This window comes from Setaria viridis, chromosome 2 (assembly GCF_005286985.2).
Source record: "Setaria viridis chromosome 2, Setaria_viridis_v4.0, whole genome shotgun sequence".
NCBI lineage: Eukaryota > Viridiplantae > Streptophyta > Magnoliopsida > Poales > Poaceae > Setaria > Setaria viridis.
Genome location: NC_048264.2, coordinates 19,308,687 through 19,333,484, shown reverse-complemented (window position 1 = coordinate 19,333,484; position 24,798 = coordinate 19,308,687). Strand labels below are relative to the sequence as shown.

At 44.1% G+C, this 24,798-nt stretch overlaps 1 protein-coding gene across 1 annotated transcript; it reads right to left on the bottom strand.

Moving 5' to 3' along the window:
• Positions 1-1,134: 1,134 nt before the first annotated feature.
• Positions 1,135-4,223, bottom strand: LOC140221849 (uncharacterized). The gene is made up of 3 exons (XM_072291821.1): positions 3,954-4,223; positions 3,407-3,897; positions 1,135-3,082 (listed from the first exon to the last, which is right to left on the bottom strand). Exons 1-3 carry the CDS (start codon positions 4,221-4,223, stop codon positions 1,135-1,137), a joined length of 2,709 nt encoding a protein of 902 aa, XP_072147922.1.
• Between the last annotated feature and the right edge of the window lie 20,575 nt (positions 4,224-24,798).

The window sequence follows — 24,798 nt, the reverse complement described above, 5'->3', positions numbered from 1 at the left end:
ATTCTTTTTCAACACAGCACGCAACATGGTGGACAAGGTACGGTTGACAACTTCAGTTTGCCCATCGGTTTGCGGATGACAAGTGGTGGAAAATAACAACTTCGTACCAAGCTTAGCCCATAATGTCTTCCAAAAATAGCTTAGAAATTTTGTATCCCGGTCTGAAACAATAGTCCTTAGCACTCCATGTAAACGAACGATCTCCTTGAAAAACAAATCAGCAACGTGTGAAGCATCGTCATTCTTATGACATGGAATAAAATGTGCCATTTTAGAAAATCGGTCAACAACAACAAAGATAGAATCCCTCCCCCTCTGAGACCGAGGTAACCCCAAAATAAAATCCATGGATATATCTTCCCAAGGTACATTTGGAACTGGTAATGGAGTATAAAGACCATGGGGATTAAGGCGGGACTTAGCTTTCAAGCAGATTATGCAACGTGCAACATGTCGCTGGACATCACGTCGCATATGTGGCCAAAAGAAATGATCGGAGAGCATGTCCAATGTCTTTTTGACGCCAAAATGACCAGCTAAGCCACCAGCATGTGCTTCCTGCAAAAGAACTTGACGAATCGAGCAGGCTGGAATGCATAGTTTGTTAGTCCGAAATAAAAAACCATCATGCACATAATACTTGTCCCAGCCTTTTCCAGCAATGCAATGAGAGAAAGGTTCTTTAAAATCATAATCAGCTGCATAGAGTGTTTTAATGGATTCCAAACCAAGCACTTTTGTATCTAATTGTGTAACCAAACCACATCTCCGTGATAAAGCATCGGCAACAATGTTATCTTTTCCACGCTTATGTTTTACAACATAGGGAAATGTTTCAATGAACTCAATCCATTTAGCATGTCTACGGTTCAGTTTGCATTGACTTTTTAGATATTTCAAAGCTTCATGATCAGAATGTATGACAAATTCTTCAGGTAACATAAAAGGTTGCCAAACTTCCAAAACTCGAACTAAGGCATAAAGCTCTTTATCATAGACAGAATAATTCAGATGTGGACCATTCAACTTTTCAGAAAAGTAGGCAACAGGTTTACCTTCTTGAAGTAGTACACCTCCTATGCCAATACCACTTGCATCACATTCGATCTCAAATGTCTTACCAAAATCAGGAAGTTATAGCAGCAGTGCTTCACAAAGCTTTGCTTTCAGCTCATTGAAGGCTTGATCTTGTTCATCACCCCACTTGAATGGAACATCCTTCTTTGTCAAATTGTTGAGGGGTGCAGCGATGGTGCTGAAATCTTTAACAAAACGCCTGTAAAAACCTGCAAGACCATGAAAACTTCTAACTTGACTCACATTTGTAGGTGTAGGCCAATCCTTTATTGCTTTAATCTTTTCTTCATCAACTTGAATTCCATCTGCAGAAACAACAAATCCAAGAAAAACAACATGGTCTGTGCAAAATGTGCACTTAGCAATGTTTCCATACAATTTGTCATCTCTCAAAACAGAAAGAACTTGATGGATATGATCAAGGTGTTCATCAAATGATTTGCTATAGATCAGGATATCATCAAAATAAACAACAACAAATTTGCCAATGAAAGCTCTTAACACATGATTCATCAAACGCATAAAAGTTGAAGGAGCATTCGTCAAACCAAAGGGCATCACAAGCCATTCATAGAGACCAAATTTAGTTTTAAATGCTGTTTTCCATTCATCACCTATTTTCATTCGAATTTGATGATAACCACTACGTAAATCAATCTTGGTGAAAATAGTTGAACCACTCAGTTCATCTAACATGTCATCAAGCCTTGGAATGGGATGTCGATATCGAACAGTTATAGCATTGATAGCACGACAATCAACACACATACGCCAAGAGCCATCTTTCTTTGGAACTAACAAAACAGGAACAGCACATGGTGATAAGGATTCACGAACATACCCTTTGTCCAAAAGCTCTTTTACCTGGTGCTGAATTTCCTTTGTCTCTTCGGGATTGGTGCGGTAGGCTGGACGATTTGGAAGAGAAGCACCTGATACCAAATCAATTTGATCCTCAATTCCGCGAAGTCGAGGAAGTCCAACTGGTACCTCATCAGGAAAAACATCTTTGAAGTCCTGTAAGAGATCAAGAACAACACTAGGCAGCGATGAAGGTAAATCGCTAGTTGAAAGTAGGACCTCCTTGTGCAAGAGCACAAAGAATGGGGCTGTGGTGTTCTTCACTTCTCTCAAAGCACTCCTGCTCACAAATAAGCACTCATTTTGGCGTAGCTGTTTTGAAGTGGAATGAGGCTTTATATGGCTGGATGGCGTAGGAGTCTCTCCCTTACTAGTGTTGGGGGCCTCACTCAATTTTGTTTTCTCAGATTCTTCTCTTTTCATGCGAGCCACATCTGAAGCATGTATCTCCTCTGGAGATAAAGGAACAAGAACCACCTTCTTGTCATTGGCAATGAAAGTGTATTTGTTAGACCGTCCAAAATGCACCGAATCCACATCAAATTGCCAGGGCCGACCAAGCAGCAAATGGCATGCTTCCATGGGGACAATATCACAATCAACCTCTCCATGATAATCACCAATGGAAAATGACAAACGAATCATGGCTGAAACCTTAACTATCTCGGAATTATTCAACCATTGCATATGGTATGGATGTGGATGGCGACGTGGCTGCAAACCAAGCTTCTCAACAAGCAAAGCACTAACAATATTATTGCAGCTCCCACCATCTATGATGAAATGGCACACTTGTCCTTTCACTTTGCATCGGGACTGAAACAAATTATGGCGTTGTCCTTGTTCAGCAGCAACAAACTGAGTGGAAAGAACTCTCCTAACCACCAAAGAAGGAGATGGTGTATTCATTGTAGAAGGCTCCAAATCAGGAAAATCAGCAAGCAACACATCAAAATCAGCACTAGTAATCTCATCAGAAGATGGAGAAATAACATCTTGTAACATGTCATTGTGAGCAAAAGTTGGAATAGTTTGAATGGCTAAACAATTCAGACCTAGCTCAAATGTACCATCCTCAGCTGAATACTCACAAGTATCAAGATTTAGGTCTGCAAATACATTGTTAAACTCTTCATCCTCTTCACTTTGAGAATCATAAGAACCATCAGCAAGTGCAATAATGGTACGCCGATTGGGACATTCAGCTTGTTTATGACCATGACCACCACACTTAAAACATTCAATCTTGCTTGTCTTGCGTTGGGTGGCTTTAGAAGAAGAATTGGAGTGATTTGAATTAACAGCTTTACCTTTCACATCCAATTGTTTGGAAGAAGTTGAAGCAGATCTAGTATCTCCATGAAAGGAAGATTTGGATGTCGCAGCTCCTTGCTGCTGTGATTGAGGCCATCAAGTAGAATTTTTAGGAGAAAAGGAAGCATTATGTTTGTAAGACATAGCAAGTTGCCTTTCAGCCCTCTTTGCAAAATGAACCAATTCTGTGAGAGTTGTGTAATTGGTCATATCCACCTTATTAGCAATGGGCTTATTGAGACCAACCAAAAACCTAGCCATAGTTGATTCCTCATCCTCAGTTATCCCTGTACGAAGTAAGCACATTTCCAATTCCTGAAAATATTCATCAACACTGCGAGTACCTTGCACAAGACGTTTCAGCTTCAAATGTAGATCACGAGAATAATATGCAGGAACAAAATGACGTCTCATTTCCCTCTTCATGTCTTCCCAAGTTATATGGTCATGCCCAACTCTATGATATTCAGTACGGATCTGATTCCACCAAGTTATGGCATAGCCTTTGAACTCAATAGCTGCAAGCTTTGCCTTCTTTTTAGCAGGGTATTCATACAAATCAAATATTTGCTCCACTTTGGTTTCCCATTCAAAATAATCATCAGCATTCTCCTTGCCGCTGAATGGAGGAATGGACACTTTAACCTTGCTCAAACCATCATCATTGTGATGTCATTCATGATGACACCGACGGTGATCACCATAACAACCACGGGCTCCAAAACGGCCAAAGTTGTCACCACCATGATCATCATATCCACCACGGCGACCATAAGGAGCACCTCCATGTTCAGCACTATAATTTGAAAGCGTTTCAGCATCAAAATTAGTAGGATCACCAACAGGAACACGTCGTGCACGACCAAAACCAGCAGCAAATTCTCAGCCACGGCCACCTGCAAAGTTATCAAAACCAGCAGCAAATCCTCGGCCACGGCCACCACCACGGCCACCAGCACCACCACCGCCATGGTGATCGTCATCCTCATTATCATGAGGTGGAGGTTCCCCACACTGTTGCTGAATGGATTGCTGAAGTTGTTGCATTCCTTGCATCAATTGACGCATTTGTTCACGCACCTCCTGAAGCTCTTGAGCAGAAACAGTATGGGAAAAAGAGTCTTCATTACCAGCCATGTTAGTAACAAGGAGACAAAAAATAATAGGACAATGAATATGTGGAATCACTCCCTCACCACTTACAAAACAAGTTCTTTCTCTCCCTCAAAAGAGCAAGAACCGTGGCTGCAATCTGTAGTGGAAGAGTGATTGTAACAGCGACGCCGGTGCAACAACTCACGGTGCTTTTAAGTGGAGCTTGGTGGGGTAATATGTAAGTGGAATGCGCTGAAATGTAGTGATGCAAAACCGAATAATAATCCAAGAACACATGTCTAAGTTGCTGAATATAAAGGAAAAGATGCACAAAGAAAGGAACAAGATGGAGGAAGTGGATAGATGAACTGGTTGCACCAACCGAAACTTGTTGCTGCCCAAACCCCTTTTTCTGTGCTGAACACAATTCTCTTTTATTTCTTTTATTTCCTTTTTTTTTAAACAAGAACTCGTTGTTTTCAGTCCTTCTTTTGACCCATATACATCTTTTCTTTTAACCTTTGTGACAAACGCAGCACAACTTTCAATTAAAGGGGCGCATAAGGATCAATTAAGATGGATGGCGCAGCATAAAAACAAGAAACTTGGGTGGGGAATTTGTGGCGGGTAGAAAACAAGGGTGGGATGGGTGGGTTTGTTTTTTTTGTTATATGCAGCAAGCAATGACGATCAGAACAAGGGTGGGATAGGTGGGTACATGCAGCAAGTGATTTGATGATTAGAACAATGATAACAACTAGAACGATGTGGGAAAAAAAATTCAGCAACTAAACAAGTCTTAAAGGATTAAAACTCGATAAAGCAAACTACAAAATCAGTAGCACGTATGAATTTGGGCTGTAGGTTTTCTTTTTGGCTATTAGTGGATAGTAGGTATATGAACTCTATCCTACCAAAAACAAGAACAATCCTACTGAGGAAACGGAGGCTCTGTTACCAGATGATATGCACACGCCTATGCAACGCGTGTAGCAAGTTGTGTGGCCCGATCTTCTCGTAGGATCCGCGAACTTGATAACTTGTCGCTGCGTGACCTGGTGAAGAGGTAGTGCACCATGAGGCTGTCCACACAACGAACTACCGAGGCAATCACCATTCCACGTACCGACGAAACAGCCCACGCAATCACTCCCTATAGACGTGAAGGCACGAACTGGATGAACCGCAGTTCGGCGTTCTACAACTCCCTCAGGAATCGAAAGAACAAGTGTTGCAAGCCTCTCAAGACTCACGCATAAACAAAACTCCACGAGTTTGTGTATTCTGAATTTAGTCAATCAAGATCTGACCTTTCATTGTCTAGTACAAGTTCCATATAGAGATAGGGGCGTTCAGCTTGGAGTAAATGGCAGCATGCGCATGCACTAGTGGATTTCGTGGCTAGTTCGCGCGTCTTTCAGCTTCTGGCAGCAGTTACTAAAATGAGCATAACTCTTTATTGGGAAGTCCAAATAATGAACTGTTTGATGGAGTGGAAAATAGACTTGAAGACGATTCCATCCACATATAGAACATCATCTAACTCCTTGTATTCTGTCCACGGTGATGCTTGGAATTCGTACCATGTGTCAGTCATCTAGCTTCTGGTTGCATTCCCATGCAAAGGTGATGAACCACCATTTTATTCATGCACACCATAGGCTTCTTGGTTCAAATGTCCAGAGGCTTGAATCCATCTTCATCCCATGCTGGTTCATACACTCCATCATTCCTAAGGACATTGGAACAAGAACTCAAAAGCATAGGCTCATTCAACATAAACTGATTATTAAACATAAGGTTAGCGTTCACCCGAGAATGAATTTCCTTCTCCAATTGTTTAGCTCTACTTCTTGTAATTGGACCAGCTATATCAAGTGGAGTTTCATGTGAAGATGAGTGAATGCTAGGAATGTCCTCATTAGTGGCATATCATGCAGTCCTCGTTGCAAAACAGTGTAGCTTGTTCCCACCCCTTAACCTTGCCGCAGTCGCCTCGAGCGCACGGGAAGTCGCCGCGAACTGGTGCCGGTGGAAGCATTTCACCATGCATGCGCCACGTAACACTGTTGACTATGTAGGCGGCCTTCTCGCGGCACACTTGGCAGCCATCGTTGGGTAGCTTGTTTGGGCCTGCGCTCCCGACCGCCACTGAATCATCCTCGCATTCAAGGCAGCGGATGTACATCTTCGCGATGTCATCATCCGCGGCACCGGCATTGTTCCTGTACAACATTAGGGCGCACAGATGGGCCCCCCACATTGTGCCCACCCACCGCGGCACAGGAGAGCTCGTTGAGGGATGGGTCGGTGCCGGTGAAGAAATCTGCTATCCCTTTGAGGGTGCAGGCCTGCGGGTTCGCCACATCAACCAGAAGAGCGAGGAGGTTGTAGTACCTGCAAGGATCGAGCCACTCCAAACCCTCCATGTAGATTCGTACCATTGCCACACGCTGACCATTGGATGGGTTGCCGCACGCACGTTCCATGACCTTGCAGACCGCCCCTAGGTTGCCGAGGTCTTCCATGGGCTTGAAGGAGCTCGCAACAATGTCGTCGGCGATGATAATGAGCGCCTCCATAGGGAGGTCGGTGAGCAATAGGCATTTCCTCCCCGATGCCATGAACGTGGAGAGGTGGAGGGTCACCAAATCTAAGGGAGAGTGGTGGAAGGGGACGACGGCGGGGTACAAGCCGAGTTCTTGAAAAGCTCTTTTTTGCGATATGGCAAGGAGACTGCGGACAGGGGCACATGAAGAGTTATTGATATTCCCCATTGCCGGTGCCTTGGGAACTGCCAAACAAGAAGCGGAGGAGATGAGGAGATCAGGCGGCGCAGGCTTTTCTCGGGTATGGCAGGCAACCGCGCCCTTGAACAGGCCCCGCAATAACTTCCCAACATCCTGTCCCGTCCCGTCTAGCTGCTGTTCATTTCAATTTTCAATCACGTCCCGTCTGATAACAATGCGCGACCTTGCAAAAAGTATGAAGCAAAAGTATTAACCGCACCCATCCCAATCTTATAGGCATACAAACGGGTACAGTTAGCATGGTGTATGCATGTGTATGTGTACATGCATTCATAGGCATACGTTGTGTATGTGTTTTGTAAAAAGAAAATGATGTAATTGCTTATGTCTATATCTCTTAAAGCAATTTATTTAACTACAATGCAATTGAGAAAACAAGAATCATCGATGTTGAGCAATTTTGGTTTGCTGTCTCATGAGTGGCCGCGGAATGCTTCAAATAGTGCAATGTTTTATTGTAATATTTCCAAGGATGCCATATCTTCCATGAGCACACAACCGCTGCCGTTCATTTCAATTTTGAATCACGTCCCATCGTACTGTAGGCGAGGGGACGGGGAGATAAGGAGGCACCGCCGTTTCTCGGATACAGGCAATCGTGTGACCATGTGGACAGCAACAAGAAAAAGATACACTAAATTCACAGTTTATACCGAGATTTAGAATGAAAACACGTACATGCACAGGATGGTAACAAGATTGATCTTCATTAACCACATATATAGTTCCAGAGGTCGTCCATTAACCACGTATAGACCTGCTATTTGGGTTGTAACCCCAGTTGTAACCCCACCACTCCATTCTCACAAGAAAATAAATATAACCAAATCTCCATCATCACACACCACACCACCCCAAACTTTCCATTGCATAAGTTATACAATCTGCCTGTCAAATATGGTTACAACCCAATAAAAACCCATTAGGTACCCAATAAAAACCCATTAGGTAGTTTTTTGTTTGAGTTTGTATGCAACTCTTGACATGGAGCCCACATGTTTCGGTCGATTTCTATAAAATTTTAAGGTGTGAACACGAGGTTTTAGTTTTAGGCTCCGACTCTTGACAGGCGAGGCTGTAGGCTTTTATGGATTCTTAACAGGTCTCAACCCTGGGTTGAGAGCCTTTTGGACCCCAAAATACACAATACCACACACCCTAAACACCGTCTAAACTATTTGTTTGTAAAACCCAAACCAAACCATCTATTAGGCCAATCCATTACAAACCAACCCAAATGAGCTTATTATAGAAACTAAACCAATAAAACCAATAAATCCAACCCAATTATATTAACAGGGCTACATACAGAGTACTAGTATGAAGTATTTACTATACGTCTATTGACTACTACACACCAAGATGCCGACGTCACATCAAGAGTTCAATTATTCACATCCCGATCTTGATCTGAGTCTGTAGTTTTGGAAAATTGTTGTGTATGAAAGACGATGATCGAGTTTACTTTGCATTCTTTGATTTCAAATGTGTCGTATAGGTGTATCATATGTATGGCATACTCTCTCAGTCCCAAAAAGAATATAACTCGATCTCACTTCCCGAGGAGTCAAACAGTTTCAAGTTTGACCAAATTAATACAAAAATGTACTAACATTCATATTAAGAAATCAATTTAGTTTGAAATAAACTATATTATTACATGATTAATCCATTGATATTTATTTTTATATCATTAATGTTAATACTATTTTGTATAAATTTTGTCAAATTTAAAATTGATTGACTCCTCAAAAAGTGAGAGTTGCATTCTTTTTGGGATTGAGGGAGTATTTAAGTTTCAATATATATATATATATATATATATATATATATATATATATATATATATATATATAGGTAGATAGATAGATAGATAGGTAGATAGATAGATAGATAGATACATTATATATATATATATATGGCATATATATGATATAGGTGTATCATGTTCAATGTCACACCTTCTGTGCCTCGAGGTGATTTCATGTGGGGGCTAAGACAATAATGTTTCAGTGCAAATTGGTAATCGTCCTCCTCAATGACAGGATTTATCGCACAAACCTTCTTGATGTTCGCAGGACATAGTCTTTACCAAGGTTTTGGGTTCGTGACACCAAGATACAGTTATCCTTGTATTTGTATTTGTGATAAACCAAGCTAGTGATATACACTTACCTTTGTATTTGTCACAGCATCTCCAGTCATGCATGCACATTGTGTTAGGACTTCAGATAATATATATTGGAATTGTATAAAGCAACATGAAAATGAAATTGCAATTGAAACTACCTCTACAATGCAAAATTTCATGGTGTAGTTTCATATCCACTACATGCAAGACACAAACTGTGTTGGTAACTGTACATACATGATTACATCTAGATGAAACCCCTCTTAAGGGCAGTCCCAATGGTGTATTGATGATAGTTTCTATCCTCATTAAATGACAAGCCACGTAGGCAAAATGGTGACATGGCAATGCAATTAATGAAGAAAGAGAGCAAAAATCCTAGAAATGGTTTACTCATGAAGAAATCAGGTCTTCTCTTCACCCAATGCACCAAGAAACAATGAGATCGCCATTAGGGAGAAACCACCAGTTTCCAGGGGGCTCGTGCCACACTCCCATCGGAGGAAGAAGATAGAATTGGGAGAGAGAAAGAAAAGATAATTATTACTCAAAGGCACCAGTGTTGGAGGTATGCCCTAGAGGCAATCATAGAGATGATGATATCTGATTGTATCCATGATTTGTATATTGTGTTCATTGAATATCCATTAAAGGCTACTTGAATTGATCTACAATTATGTGAATTGTATGTGGAACTCTTTACTTGTATGGTTATTCTAAAAGTTGTCCCTAGTCGAAGTTCATGTGTGGACACATATGAATATTAGACTAGTACATATATTAGTTGATGACTATGTTTCACAAGTCATGGACATGGAGATGTCAAACTAATAATGTAGGCATATGTAGAGACATGTGCTAGGACTGACCCAACGTGAGAAGTGGTTCTCTCTTTACACAACATGTACGCTTTGTCCTTAGACCTGATATTGTCGCATGTACTCAAGATGTGGATCGACTTACTTATGGGCTATCAAACACTACACTGTGACAGGGTAGTTAAAAAGGTAGCTTTTGGGTTTGTCAAGAAGCATGCTGTGAGACATGGTCAATCAAGATAGGATTTGCCCCTCTCTGATTGAGAGAAATATCTCTAGGCCCCTCAAGTGATCAGATCCGAAAATGCATGGCCATGCTAAGTAAGGTTAAGAGTTAACCTACAAAGGGATTCCAAATCACATGATCGAGAAAGAGTGGTCGGCTTGGAGCTAGACCAAATATCGCAAGGCAAAGGGAATTGCATGTACGTGATGTTGTGATGGTTCATCTGATATGATCTTCATGTGCGTATAGGAGTTGGCACGTCTTGCTAGAGGCCGCTACCAACTATTAGGCTGAGTAGGAGTACTCGGGCCATGTCTATGCGTATCCGAACCTATAGGGTCACACACTTAAGGGGCTGGAAGCCCATTTCGGATGTGATCCAAAATGGATTAGGTTAGGAGTACTAATGGGCCTCGGACCCAGAGGCACGTCAGTAACCCCTATAAATAGAGGGGTGGGGATGCCCTAGGGTTTCATCCCTTTTCGCACGAGCAGTCGCCGCGCCTCCCACGCCCTCACCTTGTTGCATCTCGCGAACCTAGCAATCCAGCTTGCGACGCTTCCTCCCTGCACGTGCGGATACCTTGGAGGTGTTGCAGCTGCAGCACTTGGACGAGCCGCCGACAAGCCACGACGAGCCGCCAACGAGCCACGGCAAGCCGACGATGAGGCACGGCGAGTCGACGATGAGCCACAACGAGCTGCGGCACGAGGATGACCTTGCTGCACGTGGACAAACTGCTAAGGAGCTGCTCGACGTCGACATGATCGACTACGTGTTCGACTATGCTGATCAACTTCCGCACCAGTGCGTCGAGTGGTAATCTCGTGATCCATATACAGCAGTTTTCCTGGTTTACGCAGTAGAAAAATTTTGTTTTGCGCTAGCGTAGGCGTATCCCTACGTGGTATCAGAGCCGTAGCTATTTTGTTATGGATTTGGGATGTGTGCATATGGCGATATGCGAGTTTTCAGATTGATCTATGGTCTTTTTTCGTGTTCTTGCTGCAATGGTCGTGTAACGACATACTCCTACCGGTCGGATTTCCGCCATCAGTGTTATGTGATACACGTAATGCTAGTTGCAGTGAGCGAAGATCAATGTGATTGGTTGAATCGAAATCTAGATTCATACGCTAGGCACATGAGATATGCAATAGTAGATTTGATCTACTACCGGGTCGGAATTTTGCCATATGCGTGTGCTTCAGTAAAACAGCAGTAACTTTTCGTTACGATCACGGATCGAGGTGAATTTTATATGAAAATTGATGTACAGAAAAAGTTACACATAAAATTCAATGGCTTTGCCTTTTTTTGGTGAAATTAGATTTTCCAAATTCAGCTTGGAAGATGGAGTTACGGGCCTCTGAAGTTTGGAACGTTAGAACGCCTAACTCTGTTTTGTAGGATGTATGTATCTTGTGATCAATATGGCCCCTTTGTGTATGTGATGCATGTGTGTAACTCCTTCGTGACCTGTGTGTCACGCATATGGCAACACGGTTGGAGCCATATGTGTTGTCACTTTAATGTATTTAATGGTCTGCGTACCAATCTGTGATGATCCAAGCAATTGTGTAATCTTTATTGCTAGCTATTAGGTGTAATAGCATGTTCTAGTTCTTAGAGGACTCATCACCAGGAGGATGGCACACATGGAACATGGAGATGGAGATCACCATGGTGAACAGGTTCTATGGGGATGGAGATCACCATAAGAAAATGGGCCATACTGTGTCACAACTGTGTGAATGCTATTCTTTATGTTTTATTTCCTGCATAATGCGATGTTAGAAGTAGAATGATCCCTTACAAAGTTTAAGTTTGTATGCCCTTCCAACTAAAACTTGCACCGTCCCATGTCTTGTACAATTGGTGGTAGGTCCATGAAATTAGGGTGCCACTATTTTCCTTGACTAGACAGGTTTGTGTCGGACACTTACACGCATAAGGGTTGGTTTGCTTAACAAGGTCATCTTAACGGTTAAGGACCTTGGGGCATAAAGGTTGGGCGCCGAGACATGGAGATGTCACCCAACAACAGGAGTCATATGTGATATGATTAGCAAGGAGTTGCTTACCGATCTACTTTGTTTGCTAGCGGTGATGCTAAAGCTCACTAGTAGACTTGTTAGTTGTGGATCCTGAATCACTAAGTATCAATAGAGGGATATTGATTTTAGTAGGAGTAGATTTTGTTAAATAAGTTTAATGTGATTTACTCTATAATGGATACGTTTGTCTTAGTGTATTTTGCATTACTTTTGTATTAGATTAAATGGCACCTAGCAACACCACACCATTTTCTTTGCGCTCGGTCCTTGAGAAGGACAAGTTGAATGGAACAAACTACTCGGATTGGATCTGTAACCTAAGAATTGCTCTCAGGGCTGAGAAAAAAGAGGATGTTCTAGACATCCCATTACTAGAAGCACCTGTTGATGATGCATCTGCTGTCGTTAAGGTTGCTTACAAGAAAGCATTTGATGCTAATCTTGAGGTAAGCTGCCTTATGCTTGCTTGCATGGAATCCGAGCTGCAGATGCAGTTCGAAACAAACCATGAGGTGTACGATATGATCGTGGTGCTTAAGGACATGTTCCAGACAAAGGCTAGGACTGAAAGGTTCAATGTGTCCAAGGCCTTTCTGGAATGCAAGCTAGGAGAAGGTGCAGCGGTAGGACTACACGTAATCAAGATGGTTGGTTACACTCAGCGATTGGAGAAGCTAGGCCTCCCAATAGGCCAAGAGTTGGCCACTAACTTCATTCGTTCGTCTCTTCCGCCTAGCTATGGGAACTTCATCTCGAACTACCATATGCATGGGATGGAGAAGGGTCTAAATGAACTGTGTGGCATGCTCAAAACAGCAGAGGTTGACATTAAGATAGGCACTAGTAGTAGCCATGTGATGGCTATATAGAACAAGCGTAACTTTAAGAAGAAGGGCAATTCTTGGAAGAAGAAGGTTAAGCCTAGAATGTCCAACCCAAACCCAGCGCCCAAGGCTAAAGCTGGACCTGCTCCAGATAAAGAGTGTTTTTATTGTCATGAACTTGGTCACTGGAAGAGGAATTTCAAGCAGTACTTAGCTTCGTTGAAGAATGGCAGAAGTAAGAGTACTTCCACCTTAGGTACGCTTGTGATTAATGTTATAGACAACATACTTCTCACTGATACAATTATTAATTCTTGGGTATTTGATACCGGATCGGTTGCTCATATTTGCAATTCGATGCAGGGAATGATAAGAAGTAGAAGTGTGGAAAGATGAGAAGTTGATTTCCTTGTGGGCAATAATGCAAGAGTTGCTGCGTTGACCATCGGGACGATGCAACTCCACCTCCCGTCAGGATTTATTATGGAATTGAATAATTGCTATTTCGTTCATAGTTTAAGTCGAAACATTTTGTCTCCTTCATGCTTGATGAAGAATGGTTATTCTTTTGCGAGTGAAAACAATGGTTGTGTGATCTCTAAGAATGATATGTTTGTGGCTTTTGCATCCATTGTGAATGGATTGTTTGTTTTAAATTTTGATGGTTCACGTGTTTGTAACATAAGTGCTAAAAGAGCTCGGCCTAATGATTTGAGTACTACCTACATGTGACATTGTCGTTTGGGTCATATAAGTGAGAAACGCATGAAGAAGCTCCATACTGATGGCCTTTTAACTTCGTTTGATTTTGAATCATACGAGACATGTGAGGCTTGCTTACTAGAAAAGATGACCAAGGCACCTTTCACAGGTTTTCCTGAGAGAGCATTAGACTTGTTGGAACTTGTACATACCAATGTATGCGGACCAATGAGCATGACAGCCAGAGGAGGGTACCAATACTTCATAACTTTTACTGATAATTTTAGTATATATGGATATTTCTACTTAATGAGGCACAAGTCTGAAACCTTTGAAAAGTTTAAGGAATTTTAGAATGAAGTTGAAAATCAGCGTGGCAAGAAAATTAAGGCCTTGCGATCTGATCATGGAGGCGAGTATTTGAGCCACGAATTTATCAATCATCTAAGGAGTTGCGGAATTGTTCCATAGCTTACGTCGCCTAGAACACCTCAGAGAAATGGTGTATCTGAGTGACGTAATCGAACTTTGTTAGACATGGTTCGATCAATGATGAGCCAGTCAAACCTACCGTTATCATTTTGGGGATACGCTCTAGAAACAACATTTTTCACACTTAATAGGGTACCGTCTAAATCCATAGTGAAGACACCATATGAGATGTGGACTGGAAAGACTCCCAGTTTGTCTTTTCTAAACTTTTGGGGATGTGAAGTGTTTGTCAAGCGACTTCAGTCAGACAAGATCACACCCAAGTCAGATAAGTGCATTTTTCATGGGATATCCAAAGGAAAGTTTAGGATATTATTTCTACAACCGGTCAGAGGGCAAAGTGTTTATCGCTCGGAACAGGGTTTTCCTAGAGAAAGAGTTTCTCAAAGGAGAAAAGAGTGGAAAGACAGTGCATCTTGAAGAAGTTCGAGATGAGCCGATCGGGCAAGAATCAACGAGTGATGCTAACGTAGCAGAATAAGTTGAGACACCCATGGTAAGAGAAGCACTGCCACAACCACGAAGGTCAGCAAGGCTCCGCAAAATGCGGGAAATATTATTGTTGGACAATGATGAGCCTGCGACATATGCAGAAGCAATGATGGACCCAGACTCCAAAAAATGGCATAGTGCCATGCAATCCAAAATGGAGTCCATGGGAGACAATCAAGTTTGGAACTTGGTTGACCTGCCTGATGGTGTTAAAGCCATAGAGTGCAAGTGGATCTATAAGAATAAAAAGGACATGGATGGAAATGTTCACATCTATAAAGCACGACTTGTCGCAAAAGGTTTTCAACAAGTTCAAGGAGTTGACTACGACAAGACCTTCTCGCCAATAGTTATGCTGAAGTCCATTCGGATTATTCTAGCTATAGCTGCATATTTTGATTATGAGATATGACAGATGGATGTCAAGAAAGCTTTCCTGAACGGAAACCTAACGGAGGACGTGTATATGATACAGCCCAAGGGTTTTGTTGATCCGAAAAATGTTGGAAAGGTATGCAAGCTTTAGAGATCCATTTATGGATTGAAGCAAACATCTAGGAGTTGGAACATTCGTTTTGATGAAGTGGTCAAAGGGTTTGACTTCACAAAGAACGAAGAAGAGTCTTGTGTTTACAAGAAGGTTAGTGGGAGCTCTGTAGTATTTCTAATCTTATATGTGGATGACATATTGCTGATTGGAGATAACATTCCTATGCTTGAGTCCGTAAAGACTTCACTAAAAAATAGTTTTTCGATGAAGGACTTAGGGGAAGCGGCATATATTCTGGGCATTAAGATCTATAGAGATAGATCGAGAAGGCTTATAGGATTAAGCCAAGATACTTACATTGACAAAGTGTTGAAGCGGTTCAGCATGGAAGAGGCGAAGAAAGGGTTCTTGCCTATGTCACATGGCATACATCTCAGCAAGACTCAGTGTCCTTCAACTGCTGATGAGCGGGATCGTATGAGTAAAGTGCCATATGCCTCGGCTATTGGATCTATCATGTATGCAATGATAAGTACTCGCCCAGATGTTTCATATGCACTAAGTATGACAAGCAGACACCAGTCTGATCCGGGTGAGAGTCACTGGACAGCGGTGAAAAACATTCTTAAGTACTTAAGAAGGACTAAAGATATGTTCCTCGTCTATGGAGGAGAGGAGGATCTCGTTGTAACAGGTTACACCGATGCTAGTTTTCAAGCCGATAGAGATGATTCAAAGTCACAATCAGGATTTGTGTTCACGCTAAATGGTGGTGTTGTTAGTTGGAAGAGTTCCAAGCTGGAGACGGTGGCCGATTCTACAATAGAAGCCGAGTACATCGTGGCTTTGGAAGCCGTGAAGGAGGGTGTTTTGATAAAGAATTTCCTTATTGAGCTTGGTGTGTTCCCTAATGCGTCCAGCCGATTGAATCTCTACTGTGATAACAATGGGGCAATTGCGCAAGCAAAGGAGCCAAGGAATCACGAGAAGAATAAACACGTAATGCGGCGATTTCATCTCATTCGAGACTTCGTTAATCGGGGTGAGAACAGGATATGCAAAATACACACGAATCTGAATATTTCCGATCCTTTGACAAAGCCTCTCCCTCAGTTCAAGCATGATGCGCACATAAGAGCTATGGGTATTAGATATATTCTAGATTGACTCTAGTGCAAGTGAGAGACTGTTGGAGGTATGCCCTAGAGGCAATCATAGAGATGATGATATCTGATTGTGTTCATGATTTGTATATTGTGTTCATTTAATATCCATTAAAGGCTACTTGAATTGATCTGCAATTATGTGAATTTTATGTGGAACTCTTTACTTGTATGGTTGTTCTAAAAGTTGTCCCTAGTCGGAGTTCATGTGTGGACACATATGGATATTAGACTAGTACATATATTAGTTGATGACTATGTTTCGCAAGTCATGGACATGGAGATGTCAAACTAATAATGTAGGCATATGTAGAGACATGTGCTAGGACTGACCCAACACGAGAAGTGGTTCTCTCTTTACACAACATGTACGCTTTGTCCTTAGACCTGAGATTGTCGCATGTACTCAAGATGTGGATTGACTTACTTAGGGGCTATCAAACGCTACACCGTGATAGGATAGTTAAAAAGGTAGCTTTCGGGTTTGTAAAGAAGCATGCTGTGAGACATGGTCAATCAAGATGGGATTTGACCCTCTCTGATTAAGAGAGATATCTCTGGGCCTCTCGAGTGATCGGATCCGAAAATGCATGGCCATGCTACGTAAGGTTAAGAGTTAACCTACAAAGGGATTCCAAATCACATGATCGAGAAAGAGTGGTCAGCTTGGAGCTAGACCAAATATCGCGAGGCAAAGGGAATTGCATGTACGTGATGTTGTGATGGTTCATCTAATATGATCTTCGTGTGCGTATAGGAGTTGGCACGTCTTGCTAGAGGCCGCTACCGACTATTAGGCCGAGTAGGAGTACTCGGGCCATGTCTATGCGTATCTGAATCTATAGGGTCACACACTTAAGGGGCTGGAAGCCCAATTCGGATGTGATCCGAATTGGATTAGGTTTAGGAGTACTAATGGGCCTCGGACCCATAGGCCCGTCAGTAACCCCTATAAATAGAGGGGTGGGGGCGCCCTAGGGTTTCGTCCCTTTTCGCATGAGCAGCCGCCATGCCTCCCACGCCCTCACCTTGTTGCATCTCGCGGACCTAGCAGTCCGGCTTACGACGCTTCCTCCCTACATGTGTGGATACCTTGGAGGTGTTGCACCTGTAGCACTTGGACGAGCTGCCAACGAGCCACGGCAAGCCGACGATGAGCCACAGCGAGCCGACGATGAGCCACGACGAGCCGACGATGAGCCGTGGCACGAGGACAACCTTGCTGCATGTGGACGAGCTGCTGAGGAGCTGCTTGACGTTGACGTGATCGACTACGTGTTCGACTACGCTGATCGACTTTGCTACCCCGACGCGGTTCTACAACTTTCGCACTAGTGCGTCGAGTGGTAATCCTGTGATCCATATACGGCAGTTTTCCTGGTTTACACGGTAGAAAAATTTTGTTTTGTGCTAGCGTAGCCTACCTCATATCCCTACAACCAGCATATTTGGCTGGCTGCTACTACTCGGCATCAGCTGTAGCCCGGACACAGCACTGCAGCAGCTGCTGCAGCACGCACGCAGCAGGCTCAGCAGTGTAGCAGCTCATTAACTCACAACCACATTTATCTGGAAGATGATGCTCTGCCTGGTGCACCATTTTGTCCTTGAGGGGATTCAGCACGCAAGCTGCAACATGCATAACACAGGCCTACCGCTTGACTAGGACTGACGCAGTCCTAGTACTCAAAAACTCTATTGACTAGCATCACTTTGGTGTGGCTCCTTGGAGCTCTAGCTCCTCCTGCTATTTCACTATTCACACATTGTACCAACACTGTTCATTGAAGCTTATTTTCTCTCTCCTCACCTTCTCCAACACAAACCATGAAGGCTGGTGGAGCCAAAATTGTGCATGAGCCGGAGCACCAAACTGGACCTGACATCACATGGTGACGCAACAAAACATGACATGCCCCGATATGGTGATGGTGGACATGACACATCAGTATAAATTATGAAGATAGCTTTCGCATGCTTTTGTACCTAGCATATCATATACTCGTGACAACGTCCAAGGGATGATGTAAGCAAAATGAGGTCATACAATGCAACATGGAATATGTAAGCAAGTGTCCTCCTGCTGCCGGTGGTCCTCTAAATGACATAGATCAAACACATGACACTAGGACATAGATCAAACACGACGCTAGATCAAACACTAGTACTACCATTACATTAACCAGTCCTAGACGACATCATGCACAAGCAAAAGAAATGCAAAAGATAACGATAATTCACAGCTGCATATAGATATACAAAGACTGAATTAGTCAACTATTCTCCGTTCGAACGCCGCAAGCTCATGGTGTAGCCTGCAGTCCTCGCTGCAAAACATTGTATCTTCTCCCCAGCCATTAGGGAAGCCGCAGCCGCCTCCATCGCAGGGGAATTCGCCGTGACCCGGTGCCGGCGGCAGCACAACATTGGTCCACAAGATTCGCACCACGAGGTACACGGCGTCCTCACAGCACTCCCGACAGATGAAGTTGTGGAGCATCTTTGGGCTGATGCTCCCGCTTGTCGCCGTTCCTTCTTCGCCCTCCAAGCAACGGATGTACATCTTGGCCATGTCGTCGGTGGCAACACCGCCAGCGTTCCTGTACAGCATCAGAGCGTACAGATATGCCGCCACATTGAGCTCGCCCGCGATGGTGCGGGAGAGCTGATCGAGCGACGGCTGGTATCCCCAGAAGAAGTTTGGAATCCCTGTGAGCAAGGAGGCCTCCAGGTCCCCCACATCAAGCAGTAGACGGAGTAGGGAGTAGTACCTGCCCAGCTGGTTCCACTGCATCTCCTCCTAGCACTGGAGCAGTGCCACGCGCCATCCGACGGCACGCTGGCCGCACACGCGACGCATGACCGTGCAAGTTGCCCATAGCCTGCCGAGGTCCTCCATGGGCTGGTCTGAGGTTGCAGCGAGGTGGATGGCGATCACAGTGAGCAGCTCCGTAGGGAGCATTTCCAACGATGGTTGTTGCCTGTTCGCCACCATGAAAACACACACTGGAGCGACGGAGGAGGCTAAGATGGAAGGAAATCGAAGGGGGCGCGGTGGAAGGAGGCGACGGGACGCGCGATGGTTCAATGGTGGTTGAAGGTGGGGTTTGGGCATAAGGGCATAAGGGCGTGTGCATGGGTGGAACTGACGCTGCATTATACAGGCACCCCTCGGAAGAGGAGGCAGTTGCGTTGGGAACTGGCATGAGCTGCCGTTGTACTCTTGGGTAAAAGAGTGGCTCTTCATGGGAACCATGCGATCGACCAGCGTGGCTGGGGAGTTGCAGGGCCTAGGCGCAAAGCAGGGACTTATAATCACTCAAAGGACAGCGTGCCATGCATCGGGCAGTTCTACGGTTGCATGATGACTTGTTCGGGTGCTACACCTGCTACTGCCAAGCCAATTAACCTGCTGCCGCAGCATCAGAAGCTGCAGCATAGCTTGCCTAACAAGGTGGAATGTCCCGGCGGGTACCTCGAAACTAGCGATGTTCATCGTGCTAACCGTGATAGCAATACAGTAAACATTAAAGGCTAACCACAATGGAGAGTTTCATTTTGATGTTTCCAAGATAGCTACATTGTGTTAGGACTTAAGAAAATATATATTGGAATTGTATAAAGCGACATGAAAATGAAAATGTGTTTGAAACCCCTCTTACCTCTCTCCTCATTAACTCACTGCCACATCATCAAAAATGCTAACATGGCACCCTAATTAATGTGCATGAAACCTCTATGAAAAGTTATGTACAAGGCCCTTTAAAATAAAAAGGTCATCCAAAACAGAACCATAGAAATAAACCGGCCAATTTGCATGGCAACAAAAAGGAATTATAGATCAAACAAGGATTCCACAGTTTTTTCATTACTAGATCATTACATAGGATCGGACATATAGATAAATAAGAACTAATTATTATACTAATAATGGCGCCCACTGCTGCTACTCCCGCCTCCTCCCTTCTGGTGATCCTTTAGCTGAGCCGCCGCCGCCGCCTTCTCTTCCCGTTTCCTCTAGGCATCCCGGCGTCGGCGGCGTACCATCTCCAGCGCCCTCCTCCGTGCGGAGTCCTCCTCCTTGGGCTCATCTTGGAGGGAGAACTCGCAGCCACGTTTGAGGAGGAAGTCGTTCATGTCCTCCACCGCTTTGGTGCGGTCACGCCGGTCCTCCGCTTCCTGCTCGGCTATCTCCAACGAGTTCAAGACATCCGAATGCACTGGATCAAAATGATGAATCTCCTCTTCTAATTCCTTCGTCGTCTCCCTGTCGGGATCGTCCTCAGGTTTAACTTGAGGTACTCCGAGTTAGATGACGACTGCGGCAGAGGCGACGATGGCAGTGGAGGCGTCGGGTGGCGAGGCGACGGCGGCGGCGGAGGTGTCGGGGAGAGAGGCGAGGACGGCGGCGGAGGCATCAGGGGGTGAGGTGCGGAGGAGGAGGGGTTCAGCATCGCCCACGTAGTTGGCAACCGGCAAGGCATTGCGCAAGGGTTGGTTGTTTTTTTACGAAGCAGGAGTAGGGGGCCGAGGGATACGCTGCCCTTAGGCAATGGCGGGGGCGTTATATATATACTCCCTCCGTCGCGTTTTATTTGTCACTCGGGACCCATCGTCTTCGGCTCCTGACCGATGAGCCGCTGACATGGGCGGCCCACACGCAATGACCTATGTCGGTCATGTAGTGTTGCCACCCGGGATAGATAATCACTCAAAGTAATAAATTCCTTCAAAATTACCGAAATAAGGTGATAGCTCAATGGTTTGTCCGCTGCTCTTGACCTCATAGGCTTTGGTTCGTTTCAGGGTTGCAACACATTTTTTCTGCATTTTCTTTTAATTTATATTCCTTCATTTTTAAATTTACAAGTTTTTTAGTACAAAATTTTTGCCAATTTAGGTTTATACAATTCTAATATATATTTTCTTATGTCCTAGCACAATGTGCATGAGTGAATATGCTATCACAAAAACAAAGGTAAGTGTATATCACTAGCTTGGTTTATCACAATGTAAATACAAATCAAAATATAAGTGTATCTTGGTGTCATGAACTCAAACCTACGTAATAAAGATGTCAACCTGAAAAAAGATGGTTTGTGCGATACATATGTCCTTGAGGAGATCGATTACCAATTTGCACCGAAACATTGTCTTAGCCCCCTCATGAAATCACCTCAAGGAAAAGAAGGTGTGACATTGAACATGATACACCTATATGATATGCCATATATATGATACACATTTGACCATAATATATTCCAACTTGCCTATTCATATTCCCCTTGTACCTTGGACACATTCGAAAAAGGTTTGTTCATTCTAGAGAAAGTAAATATTGAAGAAATGACAAAATGTTAATACAAGGGGTCGGGTAACACAATGTAAATGAAACCACATGAAAAGAAAAAGTTTTTCGAGAAGTTGGAAAAAAGAATCACCTGATTTGGACAACAAATGTGAAAATTTCATGGTGTAGTAGTTTCATATGCACTACATGCAAGACACAAACTGTTTTGGTAACTGTGCATACATGGTTTCATCTAGATGAAATCCCTCTTACCTCTCACCTCATTAACTCACTGCCACAACATCACAGATGCTGACATGGCACCCTAATTAACGTGCATGAAACATGAAACTCCCACTGGGATTAGCCAAGTGACAAAGGGAGTACGCTTTTAGAAACAAAATCTACTCGTTGTCCCCTACCACTCCTGGATGCGTCTCGTCTGCAGGTTGACTTGTGTCACTACCAAGTGGGTCCATTCCCTACTAGGCCCACACTTCAGTGATATCTAGCCTACATAACTACCGAATGCGTCTGCCTTGGGAACCGCCATGGGAGGGGCGGAGTTTCCCGAATGCGCACAACACACTCGGTTCAGAGCGAACAGGAAGGGAAGCCGCGCATTTTTTATTTCCACTTTGACCCCTACGGTTGACATTGGGGTCCCACCTATTCATCCCAATCATGTCCCATCGAGACCCTTCCATTCCAGTTCCCTTCCGCTCTGAACTCCACTCGCACAACTCTCCACTCGCACTTTTAATGGCTGTGTTCAGACTTTTAATAATTAGACCCTTTCGCACAAGCTGGTAATACATTGTATTGGACATCGATCATCATTAATGACACTTATGTAGTTCCAACGATCACAACAAAATTTTCTCCCAGTAATGGAGAAATGACATGCGCACCCCGATGACGCGATCACCGCACGCGCGGAGCATGAGCCTGTAGGTTGCCCGTAGTCTGCGGAGGTCCTCCAAGGGGTTGTCCGAAGTCGCAGCGAGGTGGCTAACGATGTCAATGACCACCTTGATAGGTAGATCTGACAACGACTGGCAAGGCCTCCTCGCCGCCATGGACGCTGCAGAGGTATCTCACCGATGGAAGGAGATGGAGGGGAGCGGTCGAAGGGGGCAACTGGGGGCAAGAAAACCCTTGTTGGCAAAATGGAGAGGTGATTGAGCAGAGCGAGCGCGAGGAGTTATTGACAAATGCCGCGGCTTCCTTGGAAAGTGCCAAAAAGAAAGTGAAATGACGCCTCTTTCACACGCTATGGAAAACATCGCCGACCGCAGGGCATATAACTCGCCGCCAATTCTAAGGTATGGCAAGCGACCATGCGCGGGAATAGTAACCAAGGCCTCAATTTTTTAGTTACCGCTTTCACCAGAGCGGCTGACATGTAGGTCCCACCTGCGATAAAAAATACCAGGCATAAAAAAGCAATAACTTCCCAACATGAACAAGCAAATGCGCCGCATCAATTCAATGACGACCAGTCGGACATCGAATGGTTAGATACTAATAACGAGTATTAAACATAGACTATATTTACTAACTAGTCCTCTCTCATTAACCGATCGGTAACAACGATACATGGAATCTTATTTTGTGGGGAAGGTGCGAATGAGATTATGGAAACGTGTGGCTCCTTGGCCAAGACATTTGAGTGTATATAACTAAGGAAAATAGAAGCTAAAATTTTGCATGGAGATTGGAGAAAAAGAAGCAATGGAGGTGTCGAGGAACATGGAGAAGAAGATGGAGCAGCTGGCGGCCAAGGCAGAGGCCAGGCCGATCAGGCTGCGTTTGCCACGCCGATTGGCCCAGCCTCCTTTGGTGGCTGCTGCCGCCCCCATTCGGATGGAGGTCAAGAGGTGTGATCCTCTTCCCAAATCTCCGGCAATGGGCCATCGCAATTCTCGCAAGTTCATTGTCTACTCAAGTGATGAGGAGGAGACGCCTGAGTACCAGCTGTCGGCAGACTATGGAGTTGATAGTGACTGGGAGGACTACGATGAAGAAGAAGATTTCAACAGGTACTGGGATTGGGCCTCTTTTCAGAAGAAAAGAAAGGAGGAAAATGAACGCCATCAAGGCAAGGGCAAAGAGAAAGTTCTAGAAGATGACGGGCCAGAACCGGAGGAGCATGATCGTACGTGTTGTACCGCTTGCAGGAACAACATCCACTACCTCTTCGACACCATTGACGGCGTCAAGCGTTAATTGCAAGCTCTGGATCAGAAGGTTGAAGTTGATTATCACCGTCAAGTGGATGACTTTGAGTTCTTGCAGAGGAAGGTGAGGAAGCTCTTCGAGATGTGTGGCAATGTGAGGAAGAACAGAGCTAATGTCGAAGGAATCAACGAGGGTTCCTTGTGCGAGGACTGCGGGAGGCGTCACTAGGAGCATTCAATTGTTTTTTTCCAAAGTTTCAGTTTCACATATCTTCCTTTTACTCTTGAATTAATAGAATGTTATTATTTGTTGACTTGTATGTAATTTTTTTATCACGTGCATGCGCACGTGCACTTCCACTAGTTGGAAAAAGGAATCAACAGACTTGGACAACAAATGCGAAATCTAAACACATTTAACGTTTTCACAATTTGAAATCCTCCACCCCGTTTTCCATTTTGTTTTTATTTTTGCCAAAAATTGGGTTGGCGCCGACATGCAGCCATTTACCGTCAATTCTTTCCTTTCCCTCCAACTTGGTTCCCGAATGCGCACGCGAAGAGCTGGACCCACTATGAAAAGTACTCTACGCTTTTAGAAACAAAATCTACTCATTGTCCCCTGCCACTCCTGTCACTGCTGAGTGGGCCCATTCGCCACCAGGCCCACACGTTAGTGATATCTGGCCTACAAACTGCTGGCGGCGTGGACTCCCACTTCCAGAGTTCGCTTATGGCCCCTTCTTCTCTGTCCCCTTTCAATGCAAAATCTATC

Excerpts from the sequence above, each read along its gene's own strand:
- LOC140221849 (XM_072291821.1), bottom strand. The coding sequence starts at position 4,223 with ATGGCGGTGGTGGTGCTGGTGGCCGTGGTGGTGGCCGTGGCCGAGGAT. Across the intron at positions 3,898-3,953 it reads TGGAGCCCGTGGTTGTTATG|GTTAAAGTGTCCATTCCTCC; the intron begins GTGATCACCGTC and ends GGTTTGAGCAAG. Across the intron at positions 3,083-3,406 it reads TTTGCAAAGAGGGCTGAAAG|TGAAGAGGATGAAGAGTTTA; the intron begins GCAACTTGCTAT and ends TGATTCTCAAAG.